Genomic DNA, 20,256 nt, shown 5'->3' with positions numbered 1-20,256 from the left:
ATACATAAATTATAAGTGACACAAGGGATTGTATGCTAACTCAGCATCAGTGATTTTCTGTATCAAATAGCAATTGTAATCATGAGGTCCCAAGTTATCCACAATTTGGTTGTAATGTTGTGCTAGACTCGTTTTCATAGTGAACAATCTAAACAAATATATTTTATAAGTTTGTTAGTACCAAGATGGTCACATTAATAGACAAGTTGTTTCCATCTGCTTACTGCTGGTGTCAGATACAGGCCTGTCAAGAGTAAACAACAGGAGAACAGATTACTTTCAACTCTTCTATAACCAGCATAATTAAAATCTATTTCTTTAAATGACAGATAGCTTTTGAAATGGGGAGTTAGCGGGGAGGGGAAAGGTCAATAATATCTCCAGTGCATCACTAGTGAAATCTTGGTTAACAAAATCTTTAAACATTAATTACTACCAGTATGATCAATGACACTGCAGTTTCCAGCAGTGGTTGTAGAAGTGGTTTGTTCTACCTGTTTTGATGTAGATTTCCATGCTATAAAACCTGTGGCACCCCTATGTCTATATTATCATAAACATTTTTAATTTGAACAACTTTTTTTTTTTTTTTTTTTTTTTTGTAATAGTATCCATCGCCAAGCATTTCAGAATGGTTCTGGATTATTTTAGTGCTTCTCTGTCTTTATAGAGAAATTAAAGATTTTTTTTTTCTGTATTTCCCTGTATTTAAGCAAAATTTTTCAATAACTAGACTAAGTGATTATTTTTCTTCCTAAATGCATGCAGTAAACAACCAATTTTCATAGGAACTTAAGAGTGCATGTGTGCCTTAATTTTGGTTTCCTCTTTTAGGTAAATCTCCAGTTCTGTAAATCTATTTTCTGATTTTTTTTTTTATTACTTTTATTGCTTTTTAATGCAGTTTTTCTGATTTGTCTGTCATACCCTTCAACTACTTGATCTGAAGTGTTAACTTTCCTTTTCATGTCTTAAATATAATATTCTTTTTTGGTACATCTCAGAATAACACATACTTTTTCTGTTATGTTGTCATACCATTCATATTTAATTTGTGGTATCACTTAGAGATCATGTTCTATGTTATTGTATCTTCAATATTTCACTTTATTTCACTTTAGCTCTTTCATTGCTATTTGTTAAATTTTGAAATTCTATATTTACTTCACCTTTACTGATTTTAGAGAATTTGCACAAAGCATAAAACTGATTTTGAATATCAACCCAGTGAGGGTGATCCCAGCACAGCACTGCCCACCCAAACTGGGGCAGAGTCTCACAGCATCTAGACATGTCCAAGTGCTCAGAACAGGGTCCACTGACAGTCTCACACAAGGCAAAGTGATAAAACAGGTCCAGGGTCCATCCATGGAGTACAGTCTGGAGCAGCAGGACATCTTGTCCTGGAAAACTGGCTGCAGAGTAAAACTAGTTTCTTGGGTCCATCCAAGAGACTAGGGATGGTCACAGCTGCACGCAACCTCAGGAAAAGTCTGGGTTTCCAGACCTGACCTTATCTGGAGCTCCTGAGCCATGGGCAGAGGGTATGACTGGAGGCCCTAGGTGAGACTGCCCAGGGCTATTAAGGCTGGTTGGTGCAGGCTGTGACAGTGCTGGCCAGGCATCCTAAGCTGTGGGTGATCTGTGAGGTTGTATGCATGTTCTCTATTCTGTCTTCAGAGTCTGCTAACAAAAATGTTGAAGAGCTTAGCACCCAGAAGAACCCTACAAAGCTTTACAAAGCTCCCCAATTTTACAAGTACTTATTTAAACTACTCTTTTTTTTTTTTTTTCCACCACTCCATCTAATATCTGTAATCTATTTCTTTTTCTCTAAGTTTCCACCCAGCTACTTGAAATATACAGAGTATATGAAAGATAAAATCTGTCCTATATAGGATGCATTACAATGGCATGTTTCCCTTACTGATATTCATGTCTACTTACAATGCTACACTTAACAATAGAGGTCAGGGTTACATTGGAATTATATAATTGCAATAATCCTTCTGTATTTCAAAGGCTAAACTTCAACAGATACCCTTCATCTTAATATCCTATATTGACAGGTGCTGAAGAAGCAGAATGGCAAGGTTTCCTAGTCACTTATAGCTAAGGCATAAGCAAAATGGAAAATATTTGTGAATGCAATCAGAGGTCAGAAACTCTTTTTTTCCAAAGACTTAGAAATCTGTAGTAAGGAAGAATTTCAATGGATTTTTATTTATTTATTTTTTTTGGTCTGGTACTTCTATGAGAGATCCTCTAACCTGGCACATAGAAACCTATTTTCAGATCTGTTACAAAGAAATCTGATAAGCCTTCTGCTCTAATGAAAACTTTAGTTTCCAGCAGTTCCTCTAGCCACCATGAAAGTCTTTCACTTTTTTTAGAAGCAGGAAACTGTTTGACACTTGTACTTGTTACAGATGGAAAACTATTTGGTATATGACAGAATGAACATTTTTACAGAGAGGTCTCTGAAGGATTTCATTGGCTGGTTCCTGGAGAAAATTTGAATTATTGGCCAGTTATTTCTCCCTCATTGTGAAGAATTATATTTATTATTCTGGCATAATTTTTACCGTATTAAAGGAAAGTTTGGGGCATGCATTTTCTACATCTGAAGGTGATGAAAACTGCTACTACTTGTACTCTGTAATAGGTTGACACTTAAAACTATGCTGAAGATACTTGCTTCTCTTTGCATTCTGTAATCTATTCATTTCACTTTTTGCATCAGGAAATGGCTGCCATCTGTTCACTATTAGCCTTGGACTGCATGAGACAGGAGTTTCATCTGAGTTCTCTCATTTGGTGTTCACCTATGTTCACCCATGGAGTTCATCCAACTCATTTTTGAATGAAAATTCAGAAAAGTGTAATTTTCAATGCACTTAATGTGCATAGCATAAGTTCTTTTTCATTCTTTAAAACTGACTTCCTGTTAATTTTTGTGGGTGTTCTTCTCATATTTTGAGAAATACTGAATATTCATTCTGTAAACCACTAAAGACTTTATAGATATCTACTCCCTTCATCTTAGTTATGTCTTTCCAAACTGAAAAGTCTCTTTTCATTTGTATCTTTACTTATTCTACTCACTCTGCTATCTAACACTTTTATTTTAGGATGGATAACCAGAGATACCCATTTTAAACATTATTCAAAATGTTGATAAACAATGGATTTTTATGACAGAATGACATTTTCTGTGTAATTCTCACTCCTTTTCCTAATAATTCCACTATTCCAAATGCCTTTTTTTTAACTGTCTCATAGCTTTCATATCTTTTTAGGGGAGAATAGAGAAGCTTTAACAGCACGTTTCTTGGGTGGTAATAGCTAATTTTGGACTTATGTTCATTCTGGATGTTGCTGACTTAAATAAATGTAGTAGAATCACGCTTTTTTATTTTTTATTTTTCAAAAAATATATGAATCTTTTCCATTACATCAAATTCATGATTTAATTTTAAGTAATCTGATCTGTACGGAAAAGGACTGCTAGTCCATAGATCGCAGAAGCTCCCTTACAGCTGTTTTAGGAGATTGATGTAACTTTTATAATTTTATTCCTCTTTTACTGAGGCTGGTTTCAGCAATTAATAACTCAGTAATTTTATATTTGAGTTCATCTAGGACTCTTCAATGATGTAGTAAATTTTCAATTTTAATAAAATATTTTCCTTCTGACATTTCAGTTGGAGACCAGTCTTGAAAACTATTCCTAATACAGAACAGCTCTTTCACAGTGAGCAGTGGTGAAATGTTTTATGTTCTCTTTTGTGTCTGTATCTTCCCTGAATGCTATATAGAATCACAGAAACAGGTCATCTGCTCCAGCTCAAAGCAGGATTGTTGTCAATACCAGGTCCAGTCAGTCATGATTTTCTCTGTATGAGTCTTGAATACCTCTAGGGAGGGAGGTTCCACATCCCCTCTGGGCAATCTGTTACTGATGCTGCTCTTCCACTGTAATGGAAAAGGTCTGATGTCCAGTCTGAATCTGCCATTCATTATTTATTGCTCTTGCTTGTTCCTTTGCTTCTGAAATTTGAAAGATACTTTTTTTTTTTTTTTTTTTTTCTCTTTCTTTCAAACCTTAACCATGTTGCTTGTTAAAATATTTTTTGTACTGCTTTATTCTGGTTTTAAAATTTGGTTCTGATTATTCTCTTAGAAAATTTTCTTACTGTGATTTGACTTCTACTTTTTAAAAGACTTGTTTTTGCATCTAATACTTTCATCCATATGATAGCTTTTGGAGTAATTTTAGTCTTTGGAGGTATGTGTTCTGTGTTTATGCTGAGTGCTAGAGATGTATCTTTATACAATGCTTGCAACTGAGCATGCTATGATCACTCACTGAAAATGATTCTTTTATAGTTATTTATTAAATTAGTTTTTTTTTTTTTCATTTAGTTGCTCAGAGTAAACTCAGTGTTCCTTTCATTTGTGAGTTCTCTGATGAATGGCTCAGATGAATGAATTGGTCTCTGATAATAAATTAAATGTCTAGATCAAATTCAGTCTAAAAGAATAACTTCAAAATCATTGTTGCTGTGTTTTCTGCTACAGTGGCTTCTCTTAACTCTTACCTTTTTGTATTTGCTGTTGTCTTGCCTTTTTCTGATAAAATATTATTTTTCATGCTTTTTAAATTTATTCTTCTTGTATTTAATTTATTCTTCTTATATCTTCTTTATTCTTACAATAGTAGACCTTTGTAATAACACATTGAAGAGGTTTTATTGGACTGTTAGGATGGGTTTGGGACACATGCTTCTCTATAACTTTCATTCAGTGTTTTTTGCATTGAAAATTTACCTTTAGATTTTGTAATACTCTATTTTATCTTTTGTTAATAAAGCTTAGAACTTCATTGTAGATTGGGAGGTGTGATAAAAACATTTCTTTTAAATGGAAATTCTGAGTAGATTTGTCACTGGTCCCACAGAGCTCTTCTGTTTCATCTTTGTCTGGCTTGTAGGTTTAAAATGAATGCAACAACTGTTAAATGAAGTTTTATTCTGGTAGTTACTGGTAGCTAATTAAAAGCAAACATTGACATCTGTGGATGTTGTAGATGAATAACTAGTTTTGAATCAATGTACTTTTTATTTTCTGTAAACATTTACACTGAAAAAAATACACCGACCTAAATAAAATCATTTATACCACAAAGTTAGTTTACTGTCATCTCTGCATTCCCCAGAACACTTGATGACAGAAAAGCTAAATCTGAAAAAATGAGGCTGTGGTATGTGTCCCATGAAACTAACTTTTTTGTGCATTAACCCAACTTGACCATAGTAAACATGTTTTGAGTCTATCCTTCAGCTGTGCTGAAGAGAAGGTAACTCACTTTGCTTAGGCTTTTAAATGACTACAAAGGAAAAAAAAATAATTGTACCCTTATTTAATGTACAGTACTCTCTCTTTTTCTAGTGTGACACAGATAACAGTCCCAACTTAACTACTATACTATACTAATCTCTTGTTGACTGTGGACAATACAAAAAAAGGAAGCAAAACTTTCATACACCAGTACTGATGCAGTCTGCAGAATATGAAGCTTAAATGGGGCATACAGAATTTCTTAGAGGATGTGTTTCTTTGATCAGTGGTCAGAAAGTGGAACTCAGCTGCAGAATAGGACGTGACCTTCCCAGACATTCTCATATCACAGCCACCATTCTCCAGCTGGCTGTATGTAACCTTGAGGCTATTCAACATAACTACACTGCAGAATTTGCAAAATACATAAATATATCTCACTGGTGTTGCAAGTTGGAAACAGACAAGGTGATTGGCCTAAGTGTATATACTTCCGGATGTTTGTGGAGTACTTTAATTCTTCGTTTGCAAAAGCTTCAGTTCAGTTGAAAGTGTTGTAATGAGTTAATCACTCATAAAAAAACTTTTCAATTTTTATACTAATGGTTTGGGGCTTTGTTTTACATTTGTATTGAGAACTGCATGACATTCTTAGGTAAGTGGTCATATGCACAATTTGTACTTAATATTATACTTAATTTATACTTAATACTACAAGTATATATACTATGTAATACTTGTAGTATTATATATATAATACAAGTGATGAAATCTGGTGGACTGGTAGTTGATCAAGGATGCTCTCTAACTTGTAAATGCTCTTTCAGCTTTGAGTACTGTGGTGTTGTAATAGGAATTGCAGATGTGAATGGCTGATATGTAATTTCTACTACAATGTGACAAAATGATAGACCTAATTTCTGTCACAAAAACTTGGTAGGTTTTCTTCATGTTTACATTAATATAAAACAAATGAAAAGGGAGAAAAGGTATTATTTTTTCCAGCCTTACTCAATTCTTCTAGAAAGCACTCATGCAGTGTCTCTTCATGCCCTGTTCTCCTTTTCAGTTTTCCATTGAGGAAAATTCTCTCCTTGCTTTTTAATGACTTCCAGTGTGTAGTTTTTTTATGTTCCTTGACTATGAATCCTAGTTTTTTGGCCAAACCTTATGCTTCTCTCAATTGGTTTGACTCCCTGTTCTCATCTGTGTTGTGCATTGACTGATACTTTCTATTATTTCCCTATCCCTGTGCCACTTCACTTTTCTTATGGTTTTCCCATTGTATCAGAAAGTGATAAATGTAGTTTTTTCTGACTTTCAGAGGCTTGAAATCAACTTTTCAGGAGCTCTTTAATCTTACACAGGATGAGAGAGTCGTACTCCCAAATCATGGCTCAGGCATAACAAAGGATGCATCAGATGCATCAGATCCTTCCAAGTAGTAATGCTACCCATTTAGGGAGAAGGAGAGGAACATCCAGGTGCTGAAGTGGAATATTTGGATCCCAGGTGAACCAAGTAAAGAGAGAGCCATTGGGTCATATCCAGAAGAGAGAATTTATCATTGAGTCATCAAGGAAAAACTCTTTCAATTTTGCTTTATTCTCACCTAATATTTTCATTAAAATAAATAAGCATATAATCTTACAAAGAGCAAAGAAAATGAAAAACTTGACCTTTGAAAATGACACAATATTTTATAGTAACTGATCCAAAAAATACAGTTTATTTAAATATAAATCATCATTTATGCAATAGAATTTTGTAATTTTTTTTCAGCTTTCTCTGTCCAGCTGGTGAATACTGCTGCATTGTTTACTCAGTTCTTTTTTTCTTCTGTTTTGAAGGGGAAAGACTTTTAAACTCTAGTAAAAATTGAACAGGTACAGTGATTAATATCTCTCTTCTCTCTCTCAACAAGTTTAAAAAAAAAAAAATGTTACACAGGCTTATTTTTTCTGTTCCATTTAAAGTTTTTTCCTCCCCAACTCATACTTCCATTCTTGTTGCTAATGAGTGTATCATCTAAAAATAGATATGTTCATCATTCTATAATATTTTGTATCTTTCTAGATTGGAGGCCAGTGTAATTGTAAGAGACATGTGTCTGGCAGACAATGCAATCAGTGCCAGGAAGGATTCTACAATCTACAACAGTCAAACCCTGATGGCTGCAGTCCCTGTAACTGTAATACCTCTGGGACAGTCGATGGAGATATTACCTGTCACCAAAATTCAGGCCAGTGCAAGTGCAAAGCAAATGTTATTGGTATGTGTAATGCAAGAGTTCGGAGCCACTTTTCTTGTTATCTCTGGAAATAAACACTTAATCTGTAAATGAAAAGTATAGTAAACTTCTTTGCTGAAGGCAGAATTTAAAAATGAATGAAATTAACTGTTGGAAAATTATTAATTTAATAATTCTATCAAACTACAGCTTGAAGCTTAGTTTAATCAACCCTTTAGAAGTTTCTTTATGGTATAGCTGCATTAGCTTACATAGCTCCATACTAATAAGGCACAGAAATAATGTAATTTGCTTACTGCATAGATGTTTCTTTTAGGAAATTAACACTTTTTCAAAATGTTTTATACTTAATGAGTTCTAAGCAAATCATTTCCATGCTAGTTTTCTTAATAGAGCAAAATAAATGGATTTTTTTTCTCAAAATATTCTGTGCTACAGGGTCCTTTGTGATAAATCTATCCATTTTTTTTTCTATTATATTTCTTTGAACTGTTCCTATGAAATGCAAAATAAGTCAACATAATTCCACAGATCATGTACATAGCTAGGGTTAGTTATCAAGGGCCACATAATTTTAATTTTGTAATTCAATGCCAAGCTGATTATAATAAACTGCTACCTTCTGCGTTATTTATCATTTTTTTTACAAGACATGCTTTTTTGTTTGTTACTCCCACAGGTATTTTTCAGAAATTAGATTTGATTATAGCAATTTATTACTTCCAGCATATTTGAGGGGAGCCACAGCCACATAAGGACAAAATTTATCAAGTGCCCAAAATACACAGTATATATAATACACTTTGAAATGTTGATGTATGGGAATATTATGCAAGGAGAATTTCCTGATAAAGTGAGCCTTGCATGGTAACTGTACGTGTCTCAGACTATACATGTCTCAAGAAAAAAAAAAAGATATCTTTTCCTGCTTTGTTATTAACACAATTAGTAATTTATTCTTTTGTCAGTTAAATGTGGTTGTAGGTTGTGCTAACAACATTCAAGTTTCAAGTTTCTAATAATTTATTGATTTGTGAAAATTGAATTATTTGTAGTATTGTGAGCATTCCTTTGTCTCTTCTTTCTTCTTGTTGTAGCTGGAATTTCAAAAAAGGAATTTCAAAATAACAAATAAAGAAAAATAACTCTAAACAGACATAAAACTGAACCATCTCTATCCTCTTTCTGTGGAATACAAAGTACCTGTTTTCCATATGGTAAAGAGGGTGATAAAAGTCAAATATAATCTCTGTGACTTTATCTGTGCATCCTAAAACCACTCTTTAGTAAAGTTCAGTAAAATGAACTTCAGAAAATTCTTAATTAAATGTTCTTTGCATACATTTTGATTTTTCTAAAATTCTTCCTCTGTGAAAATGTTTTTCTTAACTCAGTGGGAGTTTGGTGTACTAGAAACTCACAGTGTGGTTCCTACATATTTGATTGTCTACATATTACTTTTCTCTCTTTGATAGGAACAATAAGAATTATTTCTGCTAAAAAGTAGCACAAAACCAGTGTAAATCTATGCTTTCTGCAAATTTATTTCTAAGTGAAGTGGGGGGGCTTTTGTTAAACAAGTAACCAACTATTAACAGGATAAAGACATAATTCTTTCCAGACTGGGTTATCTTTTTTGTTTTCCAAACCAATTCTAATAAGCTTCTATATATACATAAGCTTCTATATACACATGCAGTAAACTTAACAGAGAATTTGGATTTGTAAATTGTTTTTTAGAGCAAACAGTCTGTTGCCCTTTTATCTATTTAAACAAACATCATAACAGAAAAATGCAACCATGGACTGTGGTGTTATGAAACATGAACTGTTAGAGTTAACACAACTGTAAAATCTTACTAATGATTCTATCACCAGTAAAATACATTAGCACCAATAATTTTATTAAAGTAGGTCATTCATCTAGAATAAAAAGGTAGAAGAATGTGAATTAAATGCCAAGCGTGCTAACTCCCCTGTACTTGTTAACATTGAATGTGATGCCCTGTAGGCCTTCCTCAGTATCGTTAGGAATAGATTACCTGTCAGGAATATGTATGGCATATTCAAATAAGCACTGCGCATATTTTTAAAACTGATATGATATGAATCCATGTAGACCAATTTTAATAGTTCAAAATGAGTCATAATTCTTGTTAACAATACAGTTATTTTTAAAATTTGCAGCAATAGTGGTCCTTTTTTATTTTCCTTATTGAAATTAAATGATATGCCTTAGGTGAGTCATTCATCACTGTTAAAGGAACTTGCCTTCTGTTGGAGTTTTTGAGTTTTATCCATATGTATAATGTATTTCCTACCATTTTTTAGTTTTATTTTTCTGCATATAAGATGTTAAATATATGTTTGTATGTTTTTGTACTTTTAAATGATAACATTTTGGTAGAAGATGGCATTTATTTTTTTCAGGATGCAACAATTAAGTGATGGCTTCACAGTGAAGGATTTTCCCACTGCAAGGGAATGCAAAATTGAATTTGCATTTTTCATATAATAATCTAGTTTGCTTTCTTGTAATGTACATTTTATAAACTAAAATAAAAATGCTATCCCTTGGGGCAGGGATAAAGCAAGTAATGACTTTGAAAACAAAGCTAATAAAACAACAGGATGAAGTATGAAGAAAAACGTTTAGATTTCAGTGTACTGTATGAATTAACTAAATCATACATTTAGATAAAAATATTTCATTTTGGATTATGGAAATCATTTCTGCTTTCAGAGAGGTTTTTCAGTTAACTTTCAGCCAACAATAAACACTAACGTAAGTGTAAGCATTGTTCAAACCAAAGTACAGTGTTAAGTAAGTCATCAGAATAAGTCTTATATTGTCCTAGAGTATATTTAATGTTTTTAATATAGTATATAAATCTGTTATCGGAAAGGACTGAAAGCCAAGTACTATTCCCTTTATGTTGCACTGTACTACATAGGGAGAATAGTTCGTGTAAGCACTGGTTGTGCAGCAGGTGATTTTCCAGGGACGAAGGTGATTTTTTTTTTTTTTTTGGTCTTGAAATGTTGCAAAGAATCTCTTGTAGAAGTAGCTTAAATTATATTGAGATGCCAAAAGAAATGGATGAGTTCTGGAACAAACTGGAAAAGCAAACAGGTTTTTGGGATGCCACTCCTCTTCAATTAATTTGTGCAGCCCTTTCATTCCTGTTAATTATGCTAGTGAAGAATATTACACACAACTTTCCCCCAAGTATGCTTACACTATTTTTGAATTGAAATTGATGGATTTTCAGCTTTATTACTTTTATTTTTGTTACCTTTTATCTTTCCAGGTCTTAGGTGTGATAATTGCAATTTTGGATTTAAAGCTCTCAGATATTCCAATGAAGATGGATGTGAGCCTTGTTGGTGCAACAGCCATGGCTCAGTGAACCAATTTTGCAATCCTCTCACTGGGCAGTGCAATTGTAAAGAACAAGTAAAAGGACTTCACTGTGATACCTGTGTGGACAACTTTTATGGGCTAGATGTGACTGGCTGCAAGGCTTGTGAGTGTAACATTGCAGGTTCGTTTTCTGGAACAGTGTGCAATGCAAAGACAGGGCAATGTGCATGTAAACCAAATATTGGAGGAAGACGATGCAACAGATGCCTAGATGGCTACCACAAAGTACAAGACAAGCATTCCTTTGTTTGCCTGCCATGTGACTGTGATAAAGCAGGTACAGTAAATGGCTCTCTTCTTTGTGACAAATCAACAGGACAGTGTCCTTGCAAAGCTGGTGTAACTGGCCTTCAGTGCAATCAGTGCATGCTTCACACGTACAACCTCAGCATGAGCAACCTCCTTGGCTGCCAGCATTGTGACTGTGATGCTCTGGGTACATTAGCAGGAACAGTTTGTGACCATGTTTCTGGACAGTGTGTATGTCTGCCTCATCGTCAGGGGAGAAGGTGTAATGAGTGTAAGCCAGGTAAGGAAATTGAAAGAAAATCTATCTGATGTAGTAAGCTTTGTTTTGTTGCACGTTGTCATAGTTCCTCCAGTTTTAATGTGTACTTCATGTCTGACACTTCTCTGATGTCATTAATTTTGTTTATTTATTTACATTTTTTCCTAACTTTGTGAGTGAGAGGGAAGTATTAATGTCCATATTGACATTAAATATGTATTCTATTGCCAGAGACTATATAATTTGTGTCATTACAGCACTTTTGATATGTCCAAAATATCTTATTATTGTAGATATTGGAAAACTATCCAATTCATCACAGCCAATTCACTGAATAAATTGCAGTCTAAAAGTTAAGTTAGCATAGTTTGATGACCTCATAACAAAATAGTGGTTTTGGATGGATGAGGACAAGCACTTAAGGAAGCATAAAGCTGAGCATGGTACAGAGGAGCGGTGGACCTTAGTTTCTGGCATGGAGATAATTTGGTTGAACTCAGATGGTGCTGGCAAGTATGCTGCTCAGAAACTGTACATCTGCCTTGCTGTGTTGAGGATGTGCTGGCTTTCATGAGGACTGCTTGCAGTTTGACCCTACAAATAGCTGATAGTGCAGTTGCTGTGTGTCTGTTCAAGCTTTCATACTGTATTATTGTACACAGAGTTTAAATGTCTGTTATAAGTGGGTAGTTCTGTAGTTACACATAAATGTTTTTGTTTTAAAAAGGAGGTGGTTAAAGTGAAACTACAGGTAATATTAACCTACCTTGAATAATAATATCAAGGAGATAGATTTAGTTCATGTTAAATACATATGCAATTTGTTAAAATAGCAGGTCACATTAAAAGGTACATTATAGCTCCATTGGTTTTAATATGCCATTCAATAATTTGAACAGAGGTTAAAAAAGCTGCTTAACCTCCATTAAGTATTTTTAAAAATATTTTAATTTAAATTATTTTAGGTGCATATACTAATAAATAAGGCACTGTTCTGTTTTTCTTAGTTCCTCCTCCAGTGCTATTTGACCTGCTAACCCTCTACAGCAGCCACTTAATCAGAGATCGGCAGAGGAGTGATGTCAAGGCTTCCCGAGTCAGCGACCGCCCTTGTCCTTGAAAAAGAAAGGCCAGGGTTTATGCAGAACTAAATGGTTTAAAAAGGTTTAATTGATAGTATGAACGGTTGATAGTATGAACAGTTTGTGGAAAAGCTACGTGGCAAAGGAATACTTCCACGATAGTTCCTGTTTAAAAAAATATATATATATATATATGTATTCACACATATATTCATTTTCATAAGAATAGCATTTAACATTGCTAAGAAATAAGTGTAAACATGTATGTGCCGAACACAGAGCTCTCTTTTGTAGGTGAAAGTGTAAGTCCTTAGTACTGTAAAAGCATTGTATTACTCTTAGTATAGTATACAGTGTACTGTGTTATTTTCATTGACATTTCAGTGTTGACCCCAGTCTGAGCTGATTCCGTACTGTAGTGTATCTGACTTTATATAAAATCTTCGTTAATATATTCCAAAGAAAAGTTTTCTATAAAACAGGGTTGATTATAATGAGAAAGTCGAAACACGCAGTTGAATTAGTATTGCTTGCCCCTGTCAGAAAGCTAGAAGTAAGAAAATGGTGGGGTAGATGGGGTGGGGAGGGGTGTGTTGGTGGGAAGAAAACACAACACAAAACACATCAAACCAAAATCTCATGAAATTCAGACCATAGTATCAGGTAGATCGTGACTATTGATAGAAGGACTTGTTTAATCAGAAGTGTAACAAAGAAAAAATGCAACAACAAACTTAGTAGTGGAAAAGCTGTATGATGAAATGGGAGAGGTGAATTGTATTGGACAACTTTGTGTCATAGATGTATGAAGCCTTGAAAAAATGACTGTGAAACTCCCATTTATTTTACAAAGAAAAGTATGGAAGAATTGAATTGACTTCAGGTACACTGTAGCCTTGCTTTGTTTTTTCTTGGAACAAAGATAAGAAGATGCACTCCAAGTATATATGGAGTCAACACCGCCTAATTAAAAGCACACCATTAACTTGTTTAAACTGTCATCCCTAAAACATAGTGAGGACTTCTTAAGCTAGTTTAGCTGTTGTCCTTGCAGCTAAACATTCCTAAAACATACGGAAGGCATTTCAGATTTGTGGCCTGAGTTTCCTTAGTAGAATACAGGATCTGTCTTTTTTTTTTTTTTTTTTTTTTTTAATCCTTGTATAATTAGCGATATTTAAAATAACTATAGAAGAAAGAATTCCCCATTGTATCATACCTTCTATGTGCTTCAAGAAAATCTATGAAGTTTCCAGAAGTTACTAAAACCTTAATGCAGGAAGAGCTGTCAAGGGAGAAAAATTCAAACACAAATGCAACTTCAGGAAATCATTTTACTATGAGAATTTCCTTTTTGTAAATTGTTTGAAGAGCATTCAGACATGTGTATCATCTCATAAGCTGCATCCGTGACCTGCTGTATTCCAATTTGTTCTGACAGAAGTAACATTTTTCATAGATTTATTCATGCTTGTATACACTTTAAACTAGTTGTGTTTAAAACAAAACAGAACAAAACAAAACAAAAAAAAAAAAAAAAGAGAGAGAGAAAAACTTGTTTCTAAGAGAAAACAGAACAAAAATGCAGTCTTACATTATATATCAACTTGGTTTTGAGATGTCCTACATTGCAGAAGTAGAGATCTGATCTTCCTATCTGCTGCATAGGAGTGAACAGTTGTCTTATTCCATGACTGTCGTTCCATGCTGACTAAGATTTGCTCCACACAAATCCTCCTCAACACAGATCATAGATCTTGAATCTTCTCATCAGTGCAGCAAAGAAACAAAACAAACCAAAAAGGTATTTTTGCTTATTTGCTTAATTTATTTGCTTAATGACCACAGCTTTTCAGCTGGACATACACAGAAAAGGTGTAAACCAGAATGCAGAACATGGCCAGGCAAATGTATGGAGCTTTCGTGTATGTGTTGCCTCCCTTCTTGACCAGAGAAATGTGAAGCATGCAGTGACAAAATTGACGGTGTTGCTAACCATTTTACAACACAGACTGTAGTTGTAGTTAAGAAATGAGAGATGCTGATGTAGTTGATAAGCATGTATATGTGCTAAGGAATTTTTCAGGTGGTCCCTTTTCATGTAGTGGGAGAAATAATAGTATAATTAAAGAAGGAAGATGAATACTTTGCTATGACTTTCATTCTTCCTTTTGAAGAGTGTATTTGATTGACAAATGCTATCAGTTATAGTTGAATTAGAAAAAAATCTGAAAGAGAATAAGCATAATACTAGCTATATACTTAGATCTTGTAGAGATTTGCAGTGGCTGTCTTAAAATTGGAAATTGGCTCTATTATACAACAGTGGATCCTTCATAAAGCAAATTTTATGAGCCCTTCTAACCTTGCTGTAAATTTAGCTTGCATTAAGTTGTTTCTTATTCCTTCCTGCCAAATTCTAGGTGGTAGAAGTAAATAATAATAATAATAATTATGAAAAATGGTATGAATTTATCTCTTCTCTTTTTTTTCAATGCTTATTTAAGTTATTAATTTGCCTATACATTTTTTGGGGGGCTGGAGGGAGCATTCTCATGTTTTCACATACCTCACTTTTTCATACCTTTCTTTTTTTATTAATTGACTATTACTTGCCACTTTTAGATTTCAAGAATATCAAGAAACTCATGTAGATTTTTAGAGTGCTTGTAGAAGATTATCATAAAAAAAAAAAAAAAGTATCAAATTCTATACTCCTCTACAGTGGTTTGGCTGTTATGACATTAGGGTATAGACATTAGAACCAGGCTGTTTAACTTGAGGCTATTGATTCTTTATACTCACAATATTTTTTCTGCTGTGACAAAAGTATATGCTATAGTGATCAGTCCTGCTTAGCTGAAATTCATTTCTATACTAGAGATCAGCTTATTTATCCACTATGGTATTTTCTTACACATCACTTCTATGCAAAACTTCTGGTGGACAAGGATCCATTGTAGCCTGCATGATTATCATTTACTACACCTGTAAACTGGGTACCGAAGTAGTGCTTTGACCTTCTGCTGGAGTCCAGGCTTAAACTTGTTTCCTATCTTCCAGTTACATTCTTCAAGTGAAGTTCATTGTGCTCAAGAGTGACATTGCTGGGAAATGGTCTCTTCTATTTATGCACAGGATGGGTACTGTACGGTGCAGACAACTGCAGTATGAGATAATACATGCTGCCTCACTAATAACTTCAAGCTATTCAGTCTCTGTGGTGGCTCAGTTTGGGGCCTCTCTGGAATAAAGTACCAACAGCATGTTTTTTTTACGATGCGAATGTATGTTAACTGGAGACTGATATCACTTCAGTGTCCACTTGAGATTTATCTCACTGAGGACCAGAGGCTAAACTCGAACAAAGATTTGAGCAGTAAAATTCTAATGTTTTCAATTTGTTTAGTTCTTCTGCTATTTGGATATGAGCTCACAGTGCAACACTGCTATGAAGACAGAGAATACTACCCTAGGGGTGTATATATGAAGCTATCTCATGTAAGAGAAAATAAATAATAAGGCCTTGGGCAATATGACATGTTACAATACAATTTGGGGCCCTTTATTTTAAAGCAGGACATCAGAAAGTTATTGGACGGTGAAAAAGGTTTGGTAACTGAGAACATGACTAAGAAGAAACTGATTGAATTTCATCTGTAGATAGGAAAGCTGTCTGACAAGTCTGTGCAAATACTGCATACCTGTTTGACTAAAGATGGATTTTCTTCTGTTCAAGTTGTGCAATAATTAATAGTAAACAGATGACAGAGACGGAAACTCCTAACAACAGCCCTATCTTAGGTTCAGTGTTTGAAGATCAGTACTCACGGCTGACAAGTGCCAGACTAAGACTGCATCACCATTATCATTTGCATAAGTCATACACATAAAAAAAGACTATACTAGTGGTACATTATCACACAAAATTGTACAAAATGTCTTGCTTGTAATTTCATGTGAGGCTGTGAATGATGAATTACGTTCTTCAATTCTCAGCTTAGAAGTATATACAGTCTGTCTAATTGTATTTATCTGGAATGGGTTAGTTGCATGGATGAAGTTTCATTGTGAGGGGAAAGAAAAATAAATAGTATAGCTTAAATGTACCAAATATACTGCGGGAAAAGTAGGGTGAATGCTCTAGTTGATAATTTGAAATAATACAGGAACAGAAGGGTGGCATTCAGAATGAAGGCTTTTTAATAGCAGATGAGTAACTTTTTTTCAATAGTTTATTATTTACTGTGAAAGGTGTTTTTTATCTATTTATTTATTGTGTGTGTAGGATACAAGCTATGTGTTTAATAGGAGTAAAAAAAAAAAAAAAAAAAAAAAAGAAAAGAAAAAAAATCACATAGACCTGGGAATACTGACTAAATATAGGCGTTTTTAAGAATCTTCCTAATGTTCCAAGGGTTCAGCCAACCACTGGCTGAGAAAGATTAAGAGACCTTCCTAAGAAAACAAATGCATTTCTTGCATTTTGCAACTGTTTAATACTGGCCATTGTCAGGGATTAGATCACAGACCAGAATACACAAATGCCTGTTCTTGCATATTACTTTTTATGCTTCTACTGCATTTGTTAGCACCTCTCATGTCCTTGGGTCTTTACTTTCCCCATCGATATGTTAATGTACTCCTCCTATTTTGCATTTGAATTTGCTCTGTCTATAACAAAGTCTGAAGATAGAGAATAAAAAATCAGAATTGGCAACTGCAGGATGAATATCATCTTTAAAAATGCCAATGACAACATTTAGAAGCTCTGTGCTGAAAAGGCTATACTGTTTTGTTTTGGGTTATATGTATTACTTAATCTTTCATTCTTTTGTTTCATCCTGGATTATAGGCAAGTTAATATCAGTCTTATTGGGTTCACTTTTTGCATCTGTTCTTATATTGTCGCTTATACAAAATCGCTTTCTCTCTTTTAGGTTTTTATTTTTCTCCATCCAGTGTCACTGGCTGTCTGCCATGCCTGTGCCATGTAGCCGGTTCAGTGAGTCAGGTTTGTGATACGCTAACTGGCCAATGTATTTGCCAAGATGCCTCTGTAACAGGACAGACATGTGAACATTGCAAAGAACATTATTTTGGATTTGACTCTGTCACAGGGAGGTGAGTGTTTTCTTTTTTACAATTCAGTTATATCATACTTTACATTTTTCTCATGGTACCTCTTTCTGAGTGACAATAAAAAGGTGCTCTACTTATAGTAAGCCTTCTTTGAATTTATGTACACTCTGAGATTTACATGTTGTACGTTATACGTTTACTCTGTGCTTGCTTGTGAAGTAAAAAGTTTTGCCACAGATTTCAGTAGAAACAAAATGAAAGCTAATACTATCTAATGTATTAGATACTGGTAATTTTTTCATTACAATTCTGCGGTGTCCTCTGTAATGTGTCATTTTCTATGGTGTTAATCATTTACTCTTAAAATACAGGTTTTGGATTATATATAGGAAATGTAATCTGCCATTCTAATAAGCAGAATGCTTATGAAAAAATCCAGGGAGACATTTTCATGGAAAAATAAAGTAAAAAATTTACAGATATCCATGTCTTTACAAATTTTTCAGCAGCAGTAGAAATATAGCACCTCTACTCTTAAAAATCTGTTTTTCTGAAGGTGTGTGTGTTTTTCAGGACTTAGTTATGTGCCACAGGGTGAATTGTTTATCTAATGTAACCTGGGGCCTTTACGTACAGTGAAATTATATGGATATATTCTCTGGAATGTAAGGGGTGTAAAATATATCTGTAGGTAGTGCATTGTAATTCCAACTATTGCTCTATCTTTCTCTTCCAGTGTCGTCTTTCTTGCTTAATCCCCACAATCTCAATTTTCTTTTAAATATTGTCCAGAAAGATTGCACAACTGTAATGCTATCATATTTTTATGCAGACTGATGGTGGTAATGTGTTTTCTTATGCTTAACATGTTTGCCCTTAAAAAAACAAAATTCCACAAAAAAAGACTTAAAATGTACCATGTTCTTTCCCTTGTGCTCCTTTCCCCCAGCTACTGTGGGTAGACATGCTTTTAGGCAGTGATTATCAGTCTTGTCTGGCATATACTTGACATTATTGTGCAGATTTTTCACTTTCACTTTTATGTTACTGTCACTCATTAGGAGATTTTTAAAATTATTTTTTACTGTTGTGGGTCACAGAGGCTTCCGCTAATGGCCATAAAGTAATCTGTAGAATAAGGACTTCCTATTTTCACTTCCTGCCATTTCTAATGGTAAAGGATATAATCTGTGCAATATTAAATATCCCTTTTAAATATGTTTTCCTTATTATTACTGATCTTTTTTTTTTTTTTTTTTTTTTTTTTAGTTACTTGGAGTAGATTTTATTTCTTATTTTTAGTATGTGAGCGAAAGGTTTCAATGTGGAAGAAATAGCTCTCCTGAACTAGATATTGGCCCCCAATTACTTGCATTTTGAGTTGCATTCTGAAATTCAAAATCTAGAAATATCTAGATCCAGTGTAGCTCATCTTGTAAAGACAGAAGTTTTTACAGTTCTGGAATTTGAATCAGAGTTGTTTTAATGCCTTAATACTTCTTAATCCTCATGACAGTATTGAAGACTGTTCCAGTAGTACATTAACATGATTAACTTGTGTTGCATACACTTGGCTTCCTTTTGGTTAGCATCTACTCGGTCAGTGTACCTCTATTCTTCAGGCAGAAACATTTATCTACTGAAAATGGTAATCCGAGTCTCTATTAGTCTATCTTAATCCATTTCTTTAACTGTTATTATCTTCTTAAAAAAGAGCAATATGCTTTTTCTTTCTTTGTGAAGTTACGAAGCAATTTAAACCATCCTGGCTCTTAGTGTCTTTTAAGGATTCTACAGTAACAGAATAAAAAGGGTATGAGTTATCTGTAGTGGCAAAGACATATCTGTCTTAGCACAATAGCAGAAAAGAAGCAGAAGTGGTGATACACAGAAACTGTGAGTCTTTAAAATTCTATGAGCCTTAGAAGAAATCAACACACATATACATTCCTCTGTGATGTTCTTAAGATAAAACAGGAACTCCATATTTTTTAATGCATTTCAGCTTATGAAGCAGGAAAATTTCCTTGGCAATCAGGGAATTAGAGATTCTGGGTGTTTGCAGTGGTCTGAACAGATCTGTAATGATTATGGGCATTGTTACGCATTTGAAATTACTTATCTCTGTATTGTTTACTATAATGAACAGGTCAATGAACATCACAAATTGTTTATCTATCTATATATATATCTTGACAGATTACTGTTTATGAAATCCATTTAGCAAGTGAAGTTTTCCCATAAGGATGAAAAATGAAGATTTTAAACAGATTGCTGGAGAGGCTCTAACTGCACCTAGAGAGTCAATGTAATAAAGGTTTCTCTATATTAATATTACAAAAACCATTTATCCTCACAAAATCAATATTGCAATTCATCTTGGCCCGACATTTCTCTATCCATGTTTTAAAGTCCGTTTTCTTTGATTATATGTAATTCTCATTTAATAAATCTCAAATATATTTGACTCAGAGTATCCTGATGAAGTAGCATTTAACAAGAACGCTGAAAATATTCCTTACATGATTAAAAGTTTAAAAGAATTAATTTTTCTCTTTTTAATTGAATG

At 33.9% G+C, this 20,256-nt stretch overlaps 1 protein-coding gene across 1 annotated transcript in view; it reads left to right on the top strand.

The window, feature by feature from the left end:
- Positions 1-20,256, top strand: part of USH2A (usherin) — a 417,498-nt gene that overhangs the window by 78,324 nt on the left and 318,918 nt on the right. Inside the window, exons 12-14 of the mRNA XM_084512774.1 lie at positions 7,417-7,612; positions 10,903-11,544; positions 17,546-17,729. Coding sequence (XP_084368900.1) covers positions 7,417-7,612; positions 10,903-11,544; positions 17,546-17,729 — 1,022 coding nt within the window. The remainder of the gene's footprint in view (positions 1-7,416; positions 7,613-10,902; positions 11,545-17,545; positions 17,730-20,256) is intronic.

Source organism: Aythya ferina (assembly GCF_964211825.1).
Source record: "Aythya ferina genome assembly, chromosome: 3".
NCBI classification, from domain to species: domain Eukaryota; kingdom Metazoa; phylum Chordata; class Aves; order Anseriformes; family Anatidae; genus Aythya; species Aythya ferina.
Note: the sequence above shows the minus strand (reverse complement) of the source record. Positions and strands in the feature narration are given on the sequence as shown.